Source organism: Helobdella robusta (genome assembly GCF_000326865.2).
Source record: "Helobdella robusta unplaced genomic scaffold HELROscaffold_7, whole genome shotgun sequence".
NCBI classification, from domain to species: Eukaryota; Metazoa; Annelida; class Clitellata; order Rhynchobdellida; family Glossiphoniidae; genus Helobdella; species Helobdella robusta.
In genome coordinates, this window is record NW_008705398.1 from 4,245,845 (window position 1) to 4,269,948 (window position 24,104).

At 32.5% G+C, this 24,104-nt stretch overlaps 2 protein-coding genes across 2 annotated transcripts; both read right to left on the reverse strand.

Moving 5' to 3' along the window:
• HELRODRAFT_165087 (hypothetical protein) lies at positions 1–4,484 on the reverse strand (the record flags this gene model as incomplete). The annotated part of the gene is made up of 4 exons (XM_009030978.1): positions 1–98; positions 751–856; positions 2,402–2,525; positions 4,420–4,484. 4 exons carry the CDS (start codon positions 4,482–4,484, stop codon positions 1–3), a joined length of 393 nt encoding a protein of 130 aa, XP_009029226.1.
• Positions 4,485–11,621: 7,137 nt separating this feature from the next.
• Positions 11,622–23,897, reverse strand: HELRODRAFT_69777 (hypothetical protein; the record flags this gene model as incomplete). The annotated part of the gene is made up of 8 exons (XM_009030611.1): positions 11,622–11,810; positions 13,693–13,938; positions 16,386–16,583; positions 20,042–20,155; positions 20,362–20,563; positions 21,737–22,091; positions 22,503–22,905; positions 23,484–23,897. Coding segments are annotated over 8 exons (2,121 nt in total), but the record flags the coding sequence as incomplete, so codon positions are not given.
• Positions 23,898–24,104: the final 207 nt, after the last annotated feature.

Below are 24,104 nucleotides of genomic sequence, written 5' to 3' on the forward strand. Positions count from 1 at the left end.
TTAGTGTACGTGGCAAAGGATTTTAGTGCTGGTTGTCAAGACGCTTCTGCTAATTGTCATGTTATGTTGGTCGTGAAGACGATTTTTGAAAGGCTTGTCTGTGCATTGTGAAATGGCGTGAAAAAGTGGTTTTAGTCATGCCAATTGTTTCTGTTTTGGTGTGCAAAGTCACCGTAATCTATAATAATAGGAGAAACCAGATCGTCCAACAAATCGTCGTGTGTTGTAAAACCAGATGTTAACTGAAATTGCATTTAATCAACATTTGGATAGAAAAAGTATAAACGAATAAAATTTTCTGCACGATTACGGTCAATATGAAAAAAACTCATAACCATAACACGTTTTTTTTCTTTTTTTTTTCGCAAAATTAAAAAAGGTTTTAAACAACGGCTGGTCAAGTCGTTTGTTACAGAAGTGTTTTGAGTGTGCGAAGGGAGTCAAAGAAGGGAGTCTTCTTTTGTGCATTATTCGGACCTCCTCTTTGGTAAAAATTTAAATTAGCTATTTGTTTTTAAGATTTCCAGTAAAAAATGAAGCGAGAATATGTGAGGTCTCGATAGATAAACGTTACTATCGATACAATAGTTGCATTTCAAATAATTAAAACAAAATTCTACAATAAATGTACTAAACTTCAATAAAATGTTAGTGGCATTTTGACATAAATTTAAATAGGCGTTCAGCAAAAAATTCACAAAGGTGTCGTAGAGATATCATTAATAGCAAAAAACTGGTAAATCTACTCACCTGGTTGTTTTCTTTCATTTAGGAGTTTCTCATATGCAGTACTATCTTTGTATATGTAACCGACATCAACAGTTACCGAATGTCTTTGTTGTCTATACGAATCAATCTGCATTTATTGTTAACAATTTAAGTTTTTTTAAGAAAAAATAATACTGGCTACTGATGACGTTTTTCGCGGTGCCATTTAAAAAAATTATTTAAATGAATGATTTTCACAATGTTAATGATGTTTTGGAAATTATTAAATAAAATCAATTAAACTGAAATTTTACTGAGCTCATCATTTGATTACGACGACAATAAATATGTAATTGCAATTATTATTTGCGACACCACAAAAAATGTGTTAAATGAAAATTCTAGAACAAAAGATTTTTTATTTCTTTTGAAAATTAACCGGCCGTAGTTTTGGCTGATTTTAGAAAACTGTTACACACAGCTAGACCAAAACAGAAAGATTACAAGTTTCAACCATTTATGGGTTGGTAGGGTTTTTATAGCTTTTTTATTAAAACAACACTCATGCTCGTTGTAACAAATTTGGCATCCAAAATTCAAATTGTTTACAACAGCACAGAAACCAACATCTAAGCCTTAAGCAATACCAAATTGAAACCGAGTTTAGATATCCGCTGTGCTTGGAGATCCGGCTAGATTTGGGCTTTGCTTTGGTTTTTTTCAATCTATTTCATTCAATTATTTATTTTCCACAAACAACAAATAAATGATACTGTCCGACTTTAAAATGGATTATTGTTTAGACACATATACAAACTTAGCAATTTCTGTTTAATCGTTAAAAGAGCTATATCCAAAATTTAGTAATTAATAATTATATAGGATTTAAAATGTTAATTAAATCAATTTACTCATTAATTTATTAAGGATTTGAAGAGTTAATAAAATCGAGGTGGTCTTGCTTACTGAAGGAGGAGCAATTCTTAAAAGCCTTTGCTGGATATTAAAATATTTAATGGAAAAGTCCCAAAAGACAATCCTAAAAATGATGCATGAGTTAAAACAGAAGTAGTAGAGTGTAATCACTTATCATGTATTTTTTTACGTAAACCGTTAGCATTCATTCAAACTTGCATAAGGTTTTGGCAAAAGAAATAAATAAATTTATGTAAATAATTCCATTCAATAAAGTTTCGATTTTTTGTATATTTTTGAGAAATTAAAAAAATTGTATCAAATTTCAGTCCACCTAAACATTAAGAACTCTTCATATGTTTGATAACGAACCTAAATTAATCATGTTAGAAGAAAATGTTGGTCTGTTCGTGCAAACAGTCAGTTGCTTGTGCGTTTCAATTTACTAATTATGTCTTGATGACGGCTGACGTGCACTTTGCTGTATCTCTGGTTCATAAAATTATTTACTGCCATTTGCACTTATGTTATTTCTGTTCAGTTGGTAAATTTGCGTTTGTTTTATGCAGGAAGCACTCTTGAAATTTGTTTCTAAAAAATTTGTGAGTCTACATTATTACGCATTTTTTCTAATGTATTTGTGAGCGTTTTTGAATATTGGACCAAGCGCTATATAAATTAATTTATTATAGATCCTTTGTTTCAAATAATAAGGCCTAGAGCTATGCTCACTGTCACAGAGGCAAACAATTTTTTTGATACTTTCCATAGAGCCAACCTCGCACACGTATGCCCAGGTGTCATATTTTTGAGTTTGCTGCCTGTTCGTGCCGCTCGAATTTAATAAATGATTTAAGAATCTTGTTAATAATTTTTCACCAAATTCTTCAAAAATGTTTTTCCTGATTGAAATAATTTGTTTATTTAGTAGTATATATTCAGTTAAATCTTTTATTTACTAATGATAGATACAAAACATTTTTTAAATTTTAATTAATATTTTTAGCGTTCTTATTATCAAATGAAAATAATAGACAGACAGATAGACATACAGGCGTATTGCTGTATAAAAATATGACCAAAGCATTTGATTGATCTAAATTTTATCGTCATTAAATATCCAAGCATGAAAGAAAGAGAAGTTTCGAATGGAATGATAGATATGATGTTCAATGGTTTATCAGTATAATTAACTAAGTTTCTAAATTTAAGCTGAACTAGACAGATTAACAAAATGCATAATAAACAAGCTTAAAATGTCTTTTTGTGTTTTAAAATAATATTTTGGAATTTTTAAACGCAATTAAAAAACTTTTTAAAATTCAAGAAAATATATACAGCTTTCATTCCAACAACATATTTCTCAGCGTTAGTGATATTGTCTCAATAGATATATTTTTTTACACTCGTGTTCAGCTGTTAAACACCAGCAGTAAATTGCGCTGTGTTTTCATTAGTTTAGTCTTTTATTTTATTATAGCTAAAATACTGATATTATTTCTATTACACAAATTAAAAAACACATTTTTTACAATTTAGCCGTTTAATCAAATGAATGGAAAAAAGTTTTGTTCACAAATCATCAGAATATATTACTTAATATATTTTATATGAAATAGAAACGTATAAGCGTGTAGGACGCTAGTAATGCCTTGACATCAGCAACATTGTCTTGGCATGAAATCAACCTGCCAAGAAAATTTACGCTCCAATGAAGTAACTCCTGCAATTTCACTCATCATTAGCTTCAATTAAATTACATAACTATGTCACATGATCACTCTTTGATAACATCCAAGTTCAAAACGTTATAGTATTGTTATGTTCATTTACATTTTCTTTCGTTACAGCTGCTGATAAATATACACGAGCATTTTTTTGGGAATTTATATTGTAACGATCTAAAATAAAATGTTCAAAAAATATTTAAAGTTTTTTAATCTTTTAGTTAATTCATATAATTTTATTACATATTATTATCATCATCATTAATTATAGATGTTTTTGATCCTCCCATAATTGTTGCCATCTAACGCATGCATAATTCTTTCCAGCTCAACGCCTACAGAAGCTCACCTTGAAGACATTATTAAAATGCTCCTTCTATTTTAGCTGGTCGGCCGAGAAGAGGAGATCACGCGGCGACGAGAAACGAAGCGAAACGTGCGCAGATGACTGATTGCTCTTTCTTGCAGATCGTCAAATGCTTCTTGCATTCTTCGCCTTATCATCATCATTCTCATTATTTCGCTACATAATTTCAATTTTGAACGTTCAATTCATTAACATCATTCACGTTCAATTGTTTCCATCAAATGCTTTATGCTATTGAAAAACTTGAAATTTTTTAATGTGTTATTTAATAAGATCAATAAATGAACCTCTTTTTATTTTATATTCAATAACTAGGATCTTTTTTGTCAGTAATAATTAAGTATCTTAATTGACAATTTTTTTGATCAAAAACAGCTTTTTAAATTATTATTTATAACAAAAAATAATTTTTAACCAAGATTCACATTATTTAAATTTTATATTTAACCAATTTTCTAATTTTTAAACTAAAGTTATCAGAAATCAATTTTACAAGTGTATTTACAAACTATCAAATTAATGTTTAGAAACTATCGCTATCCGAATAACAATTCACTAACGTTTATCGCATATAGAATAAAAATACAACGCTGAGTCATATATCAAACATCACTTTCGACGCTAACAATTATTCGTTTTCCAATGTCCAATATTCAACAACCCTCATTCAATACCTCGCATGTCTTTATGTACTTGTCTTACCGACGCTTCTCGAACGTCCTTGATATCTCGCTGTCAGAACGTATTAGATCCTGCTCGAACTGCATGCGTTCGACACTAGCGTCTATAGCAAATATCTTTGTGATGGTTATAACAATATAAATAACCGCACACGTAAGCACACATGCACACACACGCACGCACATATATACATATATTGTTATTGTATAACTTCATTTTTATATATAACTTGACTATTAAATTTAAATTCTCAATTTTTTAAACTCAAAATGTAACGAAAATGTAACATTTATCAACCTAACGGGTATCTTAAATTTCATAAAAAATAAATGGCGACAATTGAATTTGTTAATAGCAGCTCGTGATCAAAATTTGGAGCGCTGTTTTCTCTCACAGATTCGTGTTTGTTTTCAATATTTTATTTTTCTTTCCGAGATTAGATTGGTTTTGTGTTACTTATTTACAATGGAGTATCAAATTTCGCAACTGTTTTCATGTGATTTTTTAAGTCTTAGCATATTTCTTTGTATCTAAAGTTTTTATATTTCATTTCGTCTTGATTTGTTCTCTTGCTCCTAAATAAACTGTGCTTTCATACGTCTTAATGATCAGAAAGTGAAAATATTTATTGAAATAATACAAAGATAAAAAGAAAATGCCGATATAAGCAAAGAATATGAAATTTTATGTTCACATGTACCCAATGCACATGTAAGCATTTAGAAATGGGTGTATGAGGTAAGGCAATGGCTTGATATGTGATCTTACAAAACTTCTCTTTAGTATTCTGATGATGAGAGCACGAAGCAAAATCAGATCTAAAATTTCAAATGTCAAATGTGGTTTTGTGGAAGATTGTGGAACAAGAAACGTTATCTTTATGTTGTGAATGATTAGTGAACGAGCGATTGAAATGAAGAGACTTGTTTAAAGGTTTTGTCGATTACTCAAACGCTTTTGATAGCGTGAAACACGTGGAGCTTATGAAAATATTGAAATAAAGAATGGTGTTAGGCAAGGCTGTGTATTTTCTCAAGACCTGTACAATCTCTATAGTGAGATCAACATGGGAAAAATAGAAGATCTACCTGGAATATTATTTGGAGGCTTGAATATTAACAATGTAAAATATGCAGTAGATTCAATGGAAAAACTGCAAACAATTGTTTCTAAATTGGTTTTTGAAAGTGAAAGGAAAGGCTTGCAAATTAATATCAACAAAACATATTTCATGGTTATCAGTAAAATTAAAACCGCCCCGATCTATCCCATATTCTTTAATGGTAAACAGGTGAAACAAGTCAACAGCTTCAATTATTTCAGAAGTCTGATTACCTCAGGTTGTAAATGTGATATGGATACCAAAAGAAAAATAGCTATGGCGACAGATGCATATTCTAAAATGAAAAACATCCTCACCAACAGTAAAATCAGAATATCAACAAAATTAAAACTCTTACGATGTTACATTTTTTTGTGCTAACTTACGGCTCTGAGTCCTGTAAAATTTCTAAAGAAATGGAAAAAGTTTAACGCTGCTGAGATGGGGTTTTTGAGAAAGATTATGAATATTAGTTGGACCTCTCATACTTCGAATAAGGATGTATTAAAACAGTCCGGTTATGAAAAGATGAAATTACTACAGATAATCCAAGAGGGGCAGTTGAAGTTTTTAGTCACATCATGCCATGCAGAAGGGAAGAATAGAAAATCTAATAACTACTGGAATGATTGCAGCAAAAAGAGGTCGTGGTCAACAACAAATAACAATCGTAAAGTTCTTTTGTCACTTATTGAATATCACAAAATTTTAACTATTAGAAAATGTTAAAGATCGGGTTTTGTGGAGGTCGATGGTCGCCAATGTCCTGAAAGGATAACGCACGAGAAAGAAGAAGAATCTAAAAAAATTTGCGAAAGATATTGTTTTATGCAAACAAATCCTAAAGATGTGGACGTCAGATGTGGACGTTGGAAAAGTCAAACAATTTGATGATTGAGAAAACCTTTGCAGTTGGACACATTAAGATCTGTATAAATTAATATTTAGTGATTGTGTTTTATCAGCATTTTCTAACGTAAAAACAGTTTTAAGACCATTTTTCAATAAGGAATACAAATTACTTGTAAAAAATCTAACTCTCTAAATTTTTTTAGAACCATGACACGGATCAATTGTGTCGCCTCAGTCTCATGTATATTGGAAGTGGAAAACTAAGACGAGCCACTAAATATCTCCTATGATGACGACGTTATTGACTTTGCTCTGGCAAGTATAAAATTGTTCGGCTAGTAAGCTAAGATGGTAAAAACGTCAAAACTCAAAATGTTACCGCGCGGTTATCGCGTTCAAATACTGCCTGTACGAAACTTACGCCTATGATCAAGTGCCTGCGTGTGCATGCATGCATGTACATCGCACGCTGTGCATGTTACAGCCTTTGTGGCACAAACGTTTTCCTATAAAAATGATGACTAAAAAGTTTTGCACATGATTTAAAAATGTTCATTTAAATTATTTAACATAATTGCTAAATAATATTTGTATAAAATAATAAACAAAAATTGTACCGCATCATTCATTGTATAGGGCATCGTACGAGTACAAAACACCAACGTTTAAAAAATGTTTAAATTTTAATGCGCTCAGCAGCTTACATGCTAATCAAAGAAATTTTTAATTTTAAATTCATAGCAGTTCTTAAAATTTTCCTATTTCGGTCGGTTTCGTGAATATAAATTCTAATTTTGTTCTATATCATTTTAGACATCAACAGAATTCAAATAGAAATTACTTATAATTTATTATAATTTCACGTTGCACAACAAACTGCAGTGTAGTCTTTGTTGTGGCTGTCACGTCTGCGGTCCAATTAAGTGGCATTTTATCTACAATTTAATCCAATAAAGCAAACTATATTTGACTGGCTGGAATTTTATTCTGTTCCTGAAAATTTGGTCATAATATGCAAGAAGCCCGTTCTATTAACCGTTATCTGCTGCATTTATATTATTCGAGTGAGCATTTAAAATTTTTGATAAGTGATGAGTCAAGAGTTTTATCGGTTTGCTTAGGCTGCATTTTCAGTTTGATTCTGAGTGCACCTCGTAAGAAGATGATTTATGCTCTTCATCTCTATAACCTGCTAAAACAGTCATATAGTTTAATTTGAAATATTCGGTTTCCCTCCATTGACAAAGCTTGATGCACTTAATAAATTTTTGGATTTTTAGTTAGGACGACATAATTGTTTTTTTGTGTTGGACCCTTGTTTAAAATATTTTATGAAATTTTATTCAATCATTCAATTAATATTAAATCAACATGACGCATGACACACACACACACACACGCACACACACGCACACACACGCACACGCACATACACACACACACACACACACACAATTATTGTGTGTTCAATTAAAATATCGAATTTAGCCATTGCGTAGCCCCCAGTTCATTCATTTGAAAAAACATTACATACCTTTTGTGACATCAGTATTATACTAAAAATTCTCATTTTTCATTAGAAAAAACTAAAATATGTTGTGAACTTGTAAAAAAACATTAGGTGTGTGTGTGTAAGTGTGCTACCCAGCGATCGGTATTACCCGATTATGTTAAATTTAACTAAGTTGTTAACCTTACATTTGATTAATTGTATTTGTGTGTAAAATCAACAAACTGATGAAATTATCTACATAATTAGGTTTTTTACATGAGTGTTGTGATGCTATTCTCGCTTTTAGGCATTCTTTTCGAAGGGTGCTGATGTTTTCATTCCACCAATAAACCGATGAGGACTTCTTCATATAATGTTTTCGAGGCATGTTCGCATCGCACGCTTTTATAAAATTCTTCTCAACAAAATCTTCTGCTTTTTTCAGCATTCTGTACGACAATTGGTTCACGATCCAAAACCACCATAGAAGCAATTGGGTCAAAAAATTTTACTTTCCATTCATTATCCGCGTCTGTTAATTAATATTATAATATTAATAGTATCTACACAAGATTGAGTCGAACACAATGATAGGTGCATTGAATGCGGGAATGCATAGATGGAGAGCCGTCGTAACTTGTTATCGTCCATTTTGATTTTTATATTGTAATAAATTATTGTCGTTTTATGTATGCCAGCTCGTATTTAATTATTATTTTTTAAATAATTCGCCCCTCATTTTATTGGTTCCCATAATTTAAATCCTTTTATTGCGCGTTTATTTACTGAACATCCTTATTTTTTTTGGTCACAAATTCATCTTGGAATAACAAAATCCCCATTTTTAATAAATATTTAAATTTGTATTTAAATAGGTATTTACATTACATTATAAGAGGGAGTAGGCAATTTCCCCATATTAAGCTGGGGATTTTTAAATAACATTTCAACCGAACAAACCAGCTTTTTAAACAGTTTAAAAACATATTTTACGCCGCGCTCATTTTTATACATTTAAAAAATTTAAACTATTACGAATTAATTAAAATCGCATTCACTTTCATTAATTTTATGTGTGGAGCCAAACTTTTTTGTCTGTTTTAATTAAGATAATATTAGATTCGCCTTCGGCCTTTGCATCTTTTAAATTTTCTTTTAAATTTTTAGCCAAATAATTTTTTGAAAACAATGAGTTCAGAAATTAGTTTGCAATTGTTTGCAGCCGGGTTGTCGCAAGATTATTCGCCAAGATAAATGGATAAAACAGATGATGACGTTGATGTAATGGAAGACGTAAGTGTAAGTCGACAATATCATGGCATATAAAGAAGTTCAAACGACAGCTGCTAACAATTGGCACAACTGCGGTTATATAAATCCACTCAAAGTTCTTCATCAGTTGTCTTGGTACTTATTAAAATTACTGTTCTCTTCAGATGATTATCATATTTATCTGAGTGGAGATAATCGCAGCAGAGAAAAATCTGCTGCAAACATCTACGGATGATGAAATAATATTGCATTATCAAGTCTTTTTCTGAAGTCTCAACTGTCGTGCAATCAATTATCTTAAATTTTGACAAAGTTGTGTTTGCATATATTGTATTTTTTATTTTCGTTGTTTAAAATTGTTTTTTTATTTTTACATTTAGTTAACTAATGATAGAAATATTTGTTGTTACCAAAAACCATTGCTTGCAACGCCAATGGGTTGCCTTCACACTTGCATGTTAAAAAATTCCAAAATAAAATTGAACCGGGAAAATATTTTGCGTCCAACATTCACATTATGTCAGTTTATGAGTAAATCATTAAATGTTAATTCGTAAAAAATATAAAAATACATAAATTAATACTTTGAAATTTTTTTATTAACAATTGTGCGGCTGAATGAGATAAAGAAATTAATCATCACGTTTTGCGCTGTTGCAAGGACAAGTTAATTCGTGGCTCAACTATATATCATCGCCCTGTCATTACTCTCATCACTACCAGCATCACCTTCAAGTGCTCGGACATAAACGAGTGTGTGGATTGTTTGGGAGGCTTGCCTCCATGATTTCTAATGTTGTTCAATTTGCAAAATGGATTTAAGTGGGAATTCAATAAAAATGGACAAAAATTAAAACGTTCAAACGGTTTTTTAAAAATATTTTTAAACTTAATTGATCGATTGATCAATCGATTGATTGATTAAATATTAAACAAAGCTTGTTAATATTGTTATAACCGTGCTACCGAACGCACTAGAACATTCTAGAATATGCTAGAATCGGACCATCTAGAAAAATCTAGAAACGACGCTTGCGAAGAGTATAAAAGCGCACGTCGCAAGAAGATTAGCGATTAGTGAAATTCGTGATTTTGTAAATTCGTGACTCTGTGATTTTGTAAATAGCGATTCGGTGAATTATTTAAAGCGATATTTGATTTGTTTTGTTGACGTTGTTGTGTTAATTTGAATTTGCTAGAAATAAACGATTAGTTGATTTCTTCTGTAAATAAAGTTTATTAATGGAGTATTTTATTCAATCGAAGATTCGAACCCGTCGCATCGTAAATCGGTTACGACAGCGAGTATTATAACAATATAGATCATTATTAAAAATAAAAGATTTCAAGGTGTATAGCAGCAAGACCGCTAATATCAATCAACCAATCTCTGTAATTTATATAGCGGGTTTCCAATTGTGTTTTTCATCTTTACTAGAACGTGAAACAATAAACTAAATTAATTTTAGAAAAATTTATAACATCAGTCATTTTTAACTGGTATGTATGACAAAATTGTGTAATGGCCTATTGGCCAAAATTTTGAATTAAAAAAATTAGAACATATGCTGCTCTTAAAAAGAATCACTAAAACCGATTAACTCTTCTTGAAACTCTCACCACGTGAATTTTCAATCGTAACAAGAAATGCATTTGTAGCGATGATGCACATTTTTGTTAATGAAAAATTTTAATTTAAAACCATTTAAAAATTTAAATAAAAATGAAACTTTTTTCTTCTTTTTTTAAACTAATATTTAATTATTAGTTAGTCAAAATATTTATGATAGAACAATTTACAACAACAGACAAATTTTGATTTGCATCATTTTTAACTTTGTGTAAACATTTTTTATTGTTTGGAAAATATTTTGCTTAATCTAATTGTATGAAAAATACATGGCTGAAAATATTAAAATAACTTACGTCGGCGCAGGTTCCAGTTTTTGTTTCATGCTTCATGTTGTTTGCGTTGCTATCTTCGTCAACATCATCCTCTTCGTCTATTTTTCTAGCAGTTTTTTTACTTTTGAAAGTAGAACTATGCGCGGATGAAAAATTTTTGCGTTCGTAATTTTTAAAGCAGGCAAATGATAAATTTTTAAAATCTGTGTTTTCGTTTAAATCGTCCAAATTTGACATGCCTATCATATTTTCCCATTCTTCCGACGAAATTGTTTCTTTGTTAACGTCCAGTCTCCAACTCGTTTTATCAAGCAAAGGAGATAAGGTCGTGGCATCATCCTTGTCCTTGCTGCATCTGGAATCTCTTAATTGCGATGACTGTTGAACTTGTTGTGGTGATTTTTGAGCTTTTAATAATAACAACTGTTGAGATTTCAGTGAGTTTAACGTGGGGTCGAAGCCATCGATGACATCACTACCACTCTCGTCATTTCTTTGTTTATCTCTCAAATTAACGTCAACGTTGCTGCAAGCACTGTTTCCAATGGCGTACTTGTCTCTGCAAAGTTGTTGTTTCCTCCGACAATGACACGTTGCAACAAACAACAAAACAAATATTACTAATGCCAGACCACAGAAGAATGCGATGACGACTTTCAAGTGAACATCTTCCTTTTTAACGATTAAGTGGCCTGTTCGCGTGTACGATTCGTTGACGAAAATGCGCAATATAATTAGAGCAGACAGACTGGTGTTGCCGTGGTCACTGGCTAAGATGGTCAGTTCATACTGTTTGCCGTGGTAGATCAGCAGACTGTCAATGGAAACAAATATGTCCCCTGGTGTGTGGATGGAATAACCAAGTTATCCATTTGATGTCGTTTTAAAAGTTTGTGAATCACCATTAAAAAATCATTTATTGCCAATGAATAACTTAAAACACATTCGCTCATTGAATAATTATTCAAGTATTTTATAAAGTAACAGAAAAAAATTAGTTAGTTATTGGTTCAATTTTTTATTCCACAAAATGTTATAAAATGATTTTTAACGTTCTAACATTGGAATTAATTTTAACCGCATCTTTTAAAGTCATACAAAAAATGATTTAGTTTCGGATGCTGCAACAGCATAAAGACCGATTGTTAGATAACTTTACAAAAATAATTTAAAGCTGAACAGGCCATTTAAAAAATTTCCATTTGTTGCTAATAAAAGAGAAGTGGGTGGTTTATAACTTGCAAGTAATAAATCATTCTGAATTTTAAAGAAATCGTAAATAACTGGTAATGAACTGGCTGATTGAATAGAATGCCATACTTTTTCTTAAAATGGTTTGGTTAGACTTCGTCATATTGATTCTTTGATTTACGTGTAAGTTGACTGTAAAAACGTAGGTGTTGGTGAAAGAATAGTTAAAACTACAGTAGGACACTCTCATTAAATAATTTAACCCCATTTGAAGACACTGTACAAAACTGGAAAACTAACACACTGCCTCGTGTCTTTGGTGCGCTTCCTAGGAGCCTACACGCAATGTTGGTGCCGCATAGGAAAGAACATCTTGTAGCGAAGAAAATGAAATTTCGCAAAGAAATTATGAGAGATAAGTAAGCAGCTAGCTCTGTGTTTGTCAGTCATGCCGATGTACATGTAGGTAATCAAATATTAAACAAAAATAAAATAGGATGGAAAATTGTTTTAAATTAAAAATAATGGTTCAGAACGCTTAAAAATAATAAAAAAATAAACCTGTATCGTAACGAACATCGAACGGCGTCTGCTGACTCGATTGTGGCGAGGCGATGACACTTGCTGTTACTGACGATGATGAAGGTAGATGTGCTGATGACGATGTAGATGGATGCAATGATGATGATGATGATGTAGACGGATACGTTGATGATGATGTAGAAGTTGAAGATGATGATGTGGGTGCATGTGACGACTGTGATGATGGCGACTGAAACAGCGAGGAGGGCGCAGGCCAAGCAGATTCATGTTGGAGACGTTGTTCTAAATTAATCAGGGGTCGATCAAATAAATTTGATGTTAGCATGAGGTCAGATACATTTATTTTATTATTTTCAAACATATTCGTGAAGTTTGCAGCGGCCGTTTCATCATCAACCTGCTTAAAATGTTGAGATTTGAAATTATTTTTAATTGAGTAAACAGTTTCGTTGATTAACATATTTTTGTAAACTTCAACATCATTGTCTTCCTCGCTACTAAGAATGTCACCACCGTCAATATAATTTTCAGCAGCATCAGATCTCTTGTTCAGTTTGTTGATAATTTTTTTTATACGATCCTTTGTAGTTTTACTTTTATCAAATCTTTTATTTCTTAAGGCACTTGATTTAATTTTGCTAGTGTTCACATAAACGCTTTTCATTTGAACATCGTTCAATTTAATTTTATTTTCGAAACTTTTGCCAGCATTCGTGTTATTATTTTTGCTACCAAAATCATTTAAACTGTTACTACTAGCGTTATTATTGCTATCAACGTGATGGTTGATGTTACGACGTTTGCTATTGAAATTATAAACGATTGATTCTCCGTCACTAGAATTATCAAATTTGGCGTTATTCAATGATCTTTCCGTCGAATTTATACGCCAGATATCTGCAATTAAATTAGTGAAACTATCGTAGAGACTATTTACAGTGAAGTTTTGATTACTGCTACTAAAAATGCTGCCAACTTCAGTTGTTATTTGGTTATGATTTTTCAACGAAGCATCGTCAGTTTCAATGCACGATATAATTTCGTAAGTTACTCGCCCGTTCTCACCACTGTCGAGGTCGCTGGCTACGACTCGTACGATGACATCGTTGCGTTGAACGCTTGTTGAAACGTAGAACAAATTATTTTTATGGAGGTAGGTTCTGTTGTGAGCTTTCATATTTTCCTCGTTCAACTTGTACTGGTTCAATTCACGATTATTTTCGCTCGCAGCTACTTTCTTAGTAGTGTTAGCAAAAAACGATAAAAATGATTTTGATCTCTCTTGCGAGAAAAAATCATTTTCTTCATCATTATCGCCGTCATCCTCTTCAATGGAGTGCAAGTTATAATTTGAAAGCAGGCCGTACGAGTTGACGGGCTCGGGAGGAAGAAACTGCGGAGGATTATCATTGAGGTCGTCAACATGCACGACGACGTCCGCACTGCCAGTCAGACGGAACGGCGAGCCTAAGTCCACAGCTGCTACGACGAATCTTTTGGAAGTTTCAAATTAAGTTCTTTAGCGCAAATTAAATTCGATTTCTAATTGTGACATTAAATTTAATTTTTAATTATATTATTATATTTCGATTGTTAATTAAGCCGTTGTTTTAATAAACTAAAACAAATAGAAACAAATAATAAAAAAATTTTTAAAATGATTTGTACATATTTTAGCATTGGAAAGTGTTAAACATCGGAATTTGTGAAAACATTGAAAAGAAGTGAATTAAAATAAAAAACATAAAAATTACCATTATCAAATTTGAAAACATTTTTCGGAATTGAAAACAGAATTAATTCAATTGTACTGCGGCCATAGAACAACAGCCAATTAAATAACATGAAACCTAAAAATGTTTAAATTTTAACTTAAACATCTATAATCCCAATCAAATAAAAAACCAGCTTATAATTTGCAGTTCATTGAAAATGTTGCGAACAAAGCAGAAACATTCTTGCACCTGTACTTGGGTACATCTTCCCGGTCGAGAGCGCAAGTTGTTTTGATGACTCCAGAGAGGTCATCTACTGAGAAAGGTAGAGAGTTGTTGGTCGGCCAAATTTGGTACCTGACGAATCCGTTGTGGTCAGCGTCCCTGTCCGTGGCATGCACTTGTCCAACCATCGATTCTGATGTGAAATTATTTAAAGATGGCTTCATAAGACAATCTTCAAATGGTTTGGCATGTCAGTTGGTTATTTTATTCATTTATTCACCCGTCCATCAGTTAATCAATATTCAAAAAGTTTGATAATTGATCGCGGTCAATAAATTTCTTTTCAATTTATCAATTTTTAGTTCATCCATTTAATCAATAGTTAGGTTAAAGCAAAAGTCACGCATTTGAATGATTAATTATTTCATTATGTTATCACTATAAAATCAATTAGTTAAATGTTTATTGATAAATTTTGAAGTCTTCAGTTCAAGGAATAGATAAATCTACAAAAATTAAACATTCTGCTGGTGTCACTTCTGTGCTGAATTTGTCAACTATTTATGCAACTAGAAATAGATAAACAGGTCTACCAAATCTAAAATAACCAAAAAAATCATATTTCAATATTTCATGAAAAGACACACACAAGCTCATAAAATTAATTTTCAAGCTCATAAAATAAATTTTCAAGCAGTTCCGTTGTTTTGTTGGACGATTTTTTCATAAGTCGGTATTCATCCAGCACCGATGAAATTTTTTGTAGCGTTCCGTGATGTAACACTTTCGCAGACTTCAACTTTAACATCACTTCTTTTTGTAATGTTGGATTATAAAGATTAGACTGGTTATATGTGAAGTAAAAACGTGTTGAAAAACAAATTTACTTGATACTAGCTGCTTTTTTAGCTTTGGAAGTTAAGTCATGATGTTTAACTGCAGAAAGAGATTTCATCATTATAAAATGCAAGTTGGAGGAGCATTGATGTCTTACTAATGCACTTTTAATAAACCGCCAAACTAAATTTGTTTACGATAACGCACATTTGTGCCAAGATGCTCGAAATTTAAAATTAAAACATTTTATCAGGCTGGCAAAATAATCAGTAGGCCTACATTTTTTAAAACACTTTTGTCCACAAGCTCTTTTTCAGTGGACATGAGGGAGAAATTGTGATTCGTGAAGTTACATTTTAATTGCACTTCTATATGTCAACTTTGCTTTGGAATTTAAAAACTTGCCGCACATATAGCAATTGTTAGAAACTATAAAATTAATTTTAATCAAAAATTAAATCTGGACATGTTATAAAAATTTTATTTAGTTTTAGGATAGTCTACAAAATATATTAATATAGCACACCAAATGAAACATCACTAGAGCTGACACAAATTTAGTACCAGATCTAAAATTCCACTGCTACATTTTAAAAATCCGCAAACAAACAAACGAACTAATAATAAAATCAATCAATCAATCAATCAACCAACATAAGAATAAAAAAAAATAAATTAATGAGTTAATTTATAAGATTTAATAAATTACAAAAAATTAATTAAAAAAGGTAAAAATTAAATAAAAATTGTATCAAATGAAATTAGGTTGAACAAATGAAACGAAATAATTACCCGCTTCTTTATTTTCCATGATGTTGAAGCTATAGAATTTGAGTTGGAAGGCGGGTCTGACATCATTGACATCTTGCACGGTGACATGCACGTACGCCACGTCATACTTGGCCGGCTGACCACCGTCTTGAGCGGTAACCTCCAATAGGTACTTGTCTTGTTTCTCACGATCCAATGAAGCGGCAACGGTGATGAGGCCAGTTTCGTTGTTGATCAAGAAGACCGCATCCTCTGAGATGCTGTTTGCAGGCGCTTCCTTCTACAATATGACGATGGTTCGAAATCAAATAATTTGTAACGAAGGGCAATGATGACGACAAACAACCAGCCAGTCGACGAAACAACAACAACGATTTACACTATGAACCGGCTTCCTTTATTTATTGATTACTGATTAATTCTACTCAACATTTTAACTAGTTTTTTTTAAACTTTTTTACATTTTACGCAGTTTTCAAACCGAAAGAAAAATATTGATTACAAAATAAGCATTGCTTTGACCTTATGGTGGTAGTGATTGAGGTGGTTGTAGTTATGGTGGTGGTGGTGGTGGTAGTAGTAGTGGGGGTGGGGTTGGTAGTGGTGGTGATGGTGTTAGTGGGAGGGGGTAGTGTTGGTGAGGATAATATAAACAAATTTGTGTATGAATTGCAGCTGCTTAGATAAAATAAGCCTAAAACTGACATTTAAAAAATTAGTGCTACCTTTCTCAACATCAAAATTTATTTTATTTTTGATAAATATAACATTGATCTGTTTCAGTATTTTAATAATATACATATAGTTTATGAATTTAGTTTAATTTTTATTCAATTTCGGTCACAAATTGTTCTAAATAAACATTCCTTTTTAAACGTTATCAACTAAAATGCATTAAAAATATGTTCAACAGAATTTATTTGTTGCCAGTTCCAAAATGTATTAAAATATGGATGGCTATTGTTATCCAAACAATTTTTTTTCCTAATGAACATTTTTAATATTTTAGTTTGCATTAACACAACTAATCTTCCAAACGGAAAATGTGGTTCTGTTTTCAATATTTAATTATTTTCTTACAGTTATATTTTACCAACTTTTCCTTCTTTCAATCAAATATTTTTAAACAATTATTTTTACTGGCTGTCACACTGACCTTGTTTTACTGAACCCAAAATAAATTTTCAATATAAACTCTTTGATTTTTTAATTTGACTTATATTATTATACGTTTTCAATTTGTAATACATAATGTTGTACCTTTAACGCTCGTAACTATTAACACTAATGTTATAACTTTAATGATCTCTATATTTCCAGCACCAGTGTTGAAACTTCTAACGATCGTCAAGTGTTCAAGATTTCCTATAGATGGACACAACTGCAAATCTCATCCTCATGAAGCCGTCCTTGATGTTATCATCCAGGTAGAAGAGAGCCAAGCTTTTTTCCAGGTTCATGTTGGAGGCGTTATCTCAAAACTTGAATCATCGTCTGTCACCGATTCTTGTCCGGAATGAATATTCGCATTAACATCAACCTCAAGGACATCGTTAACCTTTAAATCACTGTTGTCGCTGTTAGAAAGGAAAGCAGGCGAGTTGCTGGCAGCAAGATCCAAATGGTAGTCCCACTGCATATCAAATGTTCTCATGTCTTTGTCACTGCTAACTTTTCCAATATTTTTAAAATCTTCATCGTCGTCTTCGTCGTCAACTTCATCATTACGATGACAGTTACCTTTCTTCATGTCAACACCGTAGGAAGGATAGGCTTGCGATCACCAATATAATTTTACGTAGTTGAATAAGCTGGTAAGATGTCAGAATCTCATACGGTTGTTTCTTGTTTGGTCATGTACATTTGTCTTTCCTCCAGTTTGCTATCCAAATTTATTCCTGAGTTGTTTTCAGTTGACACTCTATTAGCTGATGCTTTTCCATTGGCTGTTCGTAATATGGCCGTCCGTTTATCTAGTTTAGCTGTCTGCTCATGAATCTTCTATTTATTTTGGCTTTTAATTTGGCATACCGTTGTTTCACATAATCCGAAAAATCGAACTCATCCGGATCGATTTTTTTTTATTAGAGCGTCTCTTAGGCGGTTGATCAAAACTTTCTCACTCCTTTCGAGTCGAGGTTTCGTTGTCATAGTTTTTTTTCTCAGACAAGTTGTATTGAGTTTGTATTTAGTGCCAGCAATCTCTATTGCAAGAAGTTTCGAGTTATCAAAAATCTTACTTCTGACACCAATGTTGTACCCTTGAACGCTCGTAATTACCAACGCTAATGTTATAACTTCAATGATCCCAATATTTCCAACACCAATGTTGTATCTTCCAACAATCGTCAAGTGTTTGTTATTTTGTAGGTTTAAGATTTCCGATAGATGAACACAGCTGCTTCAAACTGCTTCAAACACAACTGCTTTGTTGAACGCTTATTTGAATACCAACAGTAATAAAGACACTAAACTAATCCAAGTAACTACATATATCACCTTTACGATTTCGCTTTTTCTGCTGAAGACCTGACTGACGTTCTTTATCTACGCAGGACCTACATATAGTTTCAACGGTAGATTTTTACGACCAAAAAATACGAACATTTTTTTTATGATCCTTTATCCAAAGATTACAAATATAGCAAAAATAACAATAATTAAGATAATAATATAGCGCAATTTGATCATTCTGGCGGTTATAACAATGACATAACTATCCATTATTATCAGACTATATTTAATTTAACAATTTTTTAATCCTTTTAATTATTACTTCGCTCCCCTTAGGATTTTTACTCTGGACCACAAATATTTTCACCGATTTAATATATTTCAAATTTTTTGTAGTTGTTATCATGCCTTACTTGCAAATTTGAAATGCCCAAATCTTACTAAATATTTTTTTAATATTAACATTTTTTGTTGTTTATCCGTTTCATGGAACGCTTTCTGGGTTAGTTGCCGCTCTGCATCTGCGCGATGCATCTGCGTGATGGCGGTCTTGCATGCTGTCTGAGCGGGCTGACTAAATCGGTAGATGCCATGGCTGCGTGTTTCTTTCACAAATATTTCTGATCCATTAAATAAATTAGTAAATCAGTATTAGGTTGAGAAATCGCTCAGTTACGGCCTTGCTTGTTTGAGCTGGCTCTCCTGGCGAGCGTGGGTAGCTGGTATTGGGAAGAGGTGGTGCGGGGATCGGTTCCAGGTGCGTCTCACGGATCCAATTTATGTTTTCAATTTTTTTCTAATTAACAATATTGCAGCTACTTTTATCATTTTGGTTTTAATTTTATTACAATTTATTTCATGGATGTTGTTACTATTTTTGTTTTGTAATGCTTTTTATGTTTTATATTTGTATTTTTTTGGTTTAATCTGTTTGTTGTTTCTCTTTTGCACTTGGTTGCCCACTATGGGCGTGGTTTCAATCGATTCTATCAGTTTCAAATGACGTGTTTGTTTCTGTTTGAGTAGCCCTTTTACCTTTTAGGAACACTAACATGGCATTTCATGCTTTGGGAAACCTTTTTTTCAAAAAATATTTTTTGAAAATAAAATAAATAAATAAATTAAAAAAAAAATTAAAAATAATAACCACAAAATAAAAATGGCAACAAAAATTCTTTAAATCTATTATTAAATTATTAATAAGTTTTTAAAAAGTTGAAACGTCCAACTTGTTCTTACATTGATGTTTTTTACACTTCCATGGTTATCCTTATCATCATCTACGATGGTCAGAGAGTAAGTTATAACCGCATTCAAATTGGAGTCCCTATCAGAAGCTGCCAGCTGAATGATCTGCTTGCCCACTTCGTTATTTTCTTTAACGGAAACCCTATACTTCTGTAGTTGCCATAAAAATTACAAACATCTCATGAGTTCTTTTATATAAAAATATTCACTACCGCGTTTTATATATGTATCAGGGATTTTTAAATAACATTTTATAAAATATCTGAATAATCAACTGTGCAAAAAATATTTAATTGGATACAAAAGATTATTTTTCGACAACAACAAATAAATTATTATTGCAGAGATATGATTACTTGGCTTGAAAATTGAGGACTGTTGTCGTTGAGGTCTGTGACGTTGACCTTGAGAGCTTGCGAGGACGTTCTTGGGACATCTCCATTGTCGGAACATATGAAGCTCAAATGAAACTCTCTTATTTTCTCGTAATCGAAAACGGCTGCCGTCAAAATTTGAAACTCCCTGTTGTTCATCTTCTTCAGAATGAAGAACGCATCGCTCCAGTCAGAACCGACAACATCGTCGTCAGCCAGGACCGACATGTTCCTTCTAATTGATTCATCTTTATGCTGGCTTCCTCGCTGCAAACTTACCAGCTTAATGGAACAATTGAATCTGCCAAAATTTTCTGCATTAAAAAAATATTGAACTGTCTAAACCATGTTAAAATAATTTTAGAATACAAATTCATTAAAAATATAAATGTGGATTTATTCTAATGATTACTACTCATGCAAAATTAATTGCGCTCAATATACCAGATTAGAAGCATTTATTATTTATTCAAATATAAAATTATTAAAATATATGAAATAAAATATACAATTATATAAATATAAAAATTATATATTATTCAATTACTAAATTTAAATAGATTACTGAATTGATTTCTTTGAAAAAATATTGCGAAAGTAATTGTTTATTATATATGTTTATTATGTCACAACTTGGATTGCATATCGTCGTCTTTAATTTGATACGAGAAAGTTGAAATCCTCCCACGATCACCAACTAGAAACTGATCCCACAATCACCAGCTGGCTACTAACCCAATGATTCCCTGTTAGCAACTGATCCCACGATCACCAGCTGGTAACTGATCCACTTTTGCGTTATAAAAACAGTTTGACGTTGGTGGTTGAGCGAATTTGCCAGTTATAAACAATCGAAAGCAACATAAAACTGTAACTGATTTATCGAAGTAATAAAAAATGTAAGATGGGTTTAATTCTGTGATCCAAAAATGTTAAAGTTTACTAAAAGTTGATTTTGTGAAAAATTATCCTATCCCAACTAAGTGAGTTCATCTTAGCTAAGTGCGCTTGATTTGGGTATTTTTCAACGATTCGAATTTTAGACAATATTTAAATTATTTAATTTGTAACTTTTTTGTTGGTTTGTACACGAGTACAAATTAATTATTTAAACGTATCTCTTATAATCACCATTATTGAATTTTCATTAAAACGCACTGGTTATAAAAAATTGAACGAGTTTCAAAATGGAACCATTTGGTGATAGGTTTTTTTAAATAAAAATTTTAATACTTGAATAATACAAAATAAAATTATTTAGTAATAAAAAATATGCTATAAAAACTAAATGGTCTAACTCGCATGTTACGCAAGTCATATAAATTGAAGCGTTTCCAGCCGACCCACTTTAAGCGACCTTGATGCGTATAAATAAAAAAAGACATGAATATAAAAATATAAGCTTAACAAACCATGGTCAGCGTCGAAAACTGAAACATAAGCCACAAACGTGCCAATTTTCATGTTCTCCGAGACCTCTGCTTCTCCAGGTCTTGAAGAGAGCGTGTGAAAGGATATCTCCGGCGAGTTATCATTTTCATCTTCAATATAGACAGTGAGTGGTACGCTTACTTGAACAGCGTCAGGTCCCATATCACGAGCCGATATTATCAAGCGGTACATTATAACTTCCTCAAAGTCAATGACACCGGACGTGAAGACTGCTCCAGTTTTGTTGTCTATTTGAAACGGTAGTGCCACAGATGACGATGCTGTTGTCGCGAACGATCGAAATGGCGACGGTGATTTGAACCAGTCAACCTCCCTACTAAACCGTTTATAAGATTTTGACGAGCCTGATAGCGCCGACAACAATTGCAAGGGAGACGAAGACGATGTAACGAGTGCAGGTGAATGTTTGTACCAAACATTTTCAATGTTCTGAGACTTTAATAATCTTTTGCTTTTTCCATTTTTATCATTATTTTCGGCATTAAATTGTTTGATGCTGGCAGCAACTGATGAGGTTGTTAAGAGAGGTGTCGAGGGCAACAATGATGACAAGGACGCCGATGATGAGGATGATGATGAAGATGACGATGAGAATGATGATGACGAGGATAATAAAAATGAAAATGGTGATGAAAATGGGGACGACGATGATTTTGAACCTAAAATATTACCAATATTTTTTTTGCTTTTTGACCTGGTCACCACTCCGCCCGACTCTAGCGAGTAAATTATTTCAGCGTTCAAACCATCATCTTTGTCGGTGGCTTTAACAGTTTCAACGAGATAACCTATGGGTACATTTTCTTTGATGGATACTTCATAGTGCGTGCGTTCAAAAGTAGGAATGTTATCATTGGCGTCGATGACATTGACGACAACTTTGACGCTGCCTCGTTTGCCTCCACCATCAATGGCGCTTACCACCAAATGGTAGACAGATTTAACTTCTCGATCTAACTTTTTCGTCACTTTTATTTTAACGTTGAATGCAGGGCTAGTATCAATTTCAGAGTCGACGTCAAAATAATTCAATTGGGAGGGCGACAAACTGTTTTTTGAAATTGCAGTGTTGGTCTGAATTTTGTTAAGTTCGAAAGCAGAGACAGCATCTTTGTCGCCATCATAATTTGAAAGTTCATAATCCTGGAGGTGATATGATTGTTCGCATGTGTTCTGAAATTTTCTGTTACCGTTAAATCAAAAATATTACGTCATCATTATGAAATTGTTCATATTTTGAATCAAATGTACAGTGTTAAATTTTTGAAAAGGTTGAATAAATTTAATGTTTCAACTAAGAAAATGAAGTTTTGAGTTGTTTGAGAGGTAAATTAGTGTGCAATTAAATTGCAATAAAGTTATTGAGTTTGATTTTGTTTGAAAAGTTGAGATTTTTATAAAAAATATAATACGATATATTTTATGTTCCTTCTTTTTGGGAGCTTACAATATGGTCAATAAAACAAAGAAATTTTTAAAATGTACTTCAATTACAGTGGTTGCACAATTTACGTTTTTTTCACCACCATTTGTCCTTAAAATGCAGGCGCTTTTTATTTAAAATTATTTTTTTATTCATAATCAACAATTCTAACCCTACCAACCTTGACCGTGAACTCTGCACTGTCGGGGTCAACAGCAGGTGGCAACACGAGTGAGGCGGAATCTGGAGCGGTGCTTTCGTTAATTTCAAATTCAAGAACGGGCGATGCAAATGATGGAGTGTGGTCGTTCACATCAACAATCACCACAACTACTCGAATAATTTTTATGTATTCTATCGGTTGGACGGCCACATCCAATTTGACGCTACAAACGTCCATTCGAACAGGACAGACCGTCTCTCTATCTATTTTCACAGCAGTTTTCAAAACACCTGTGTGCGCGTTGAGAGTGAAGAGGTTAGATTGCCGTTTAAGGAATTTGTACTGCAGTAACGACGTTATGTTGGAACTGTAAAATCGATCCAAGTTGGCGTCACGCTTGAGGCTGCCGACGTACGTATTTGCAGGCTGCTCCTCATCCGTTTTGTAGTGCAGGTCGATCACTTTCGGAGGCTGCTGCATGTTGCGAAGTGCGTGTCGCTTGCGTTGTGGCTCCATCTGCTGATAAACCTTCGTGTGTTGGCGTTGTTCTTTCAACAACTTCGATGACATCATCTGACTACTCGAACGTTTGAAACGTCTGGAAGGCGATTTTTGTTCATAAAACACGAAGAGTTGTTGCGAAGGTGATGATAAATGGTGAGTTTGTGTGCGCGAACTCAATTGTCT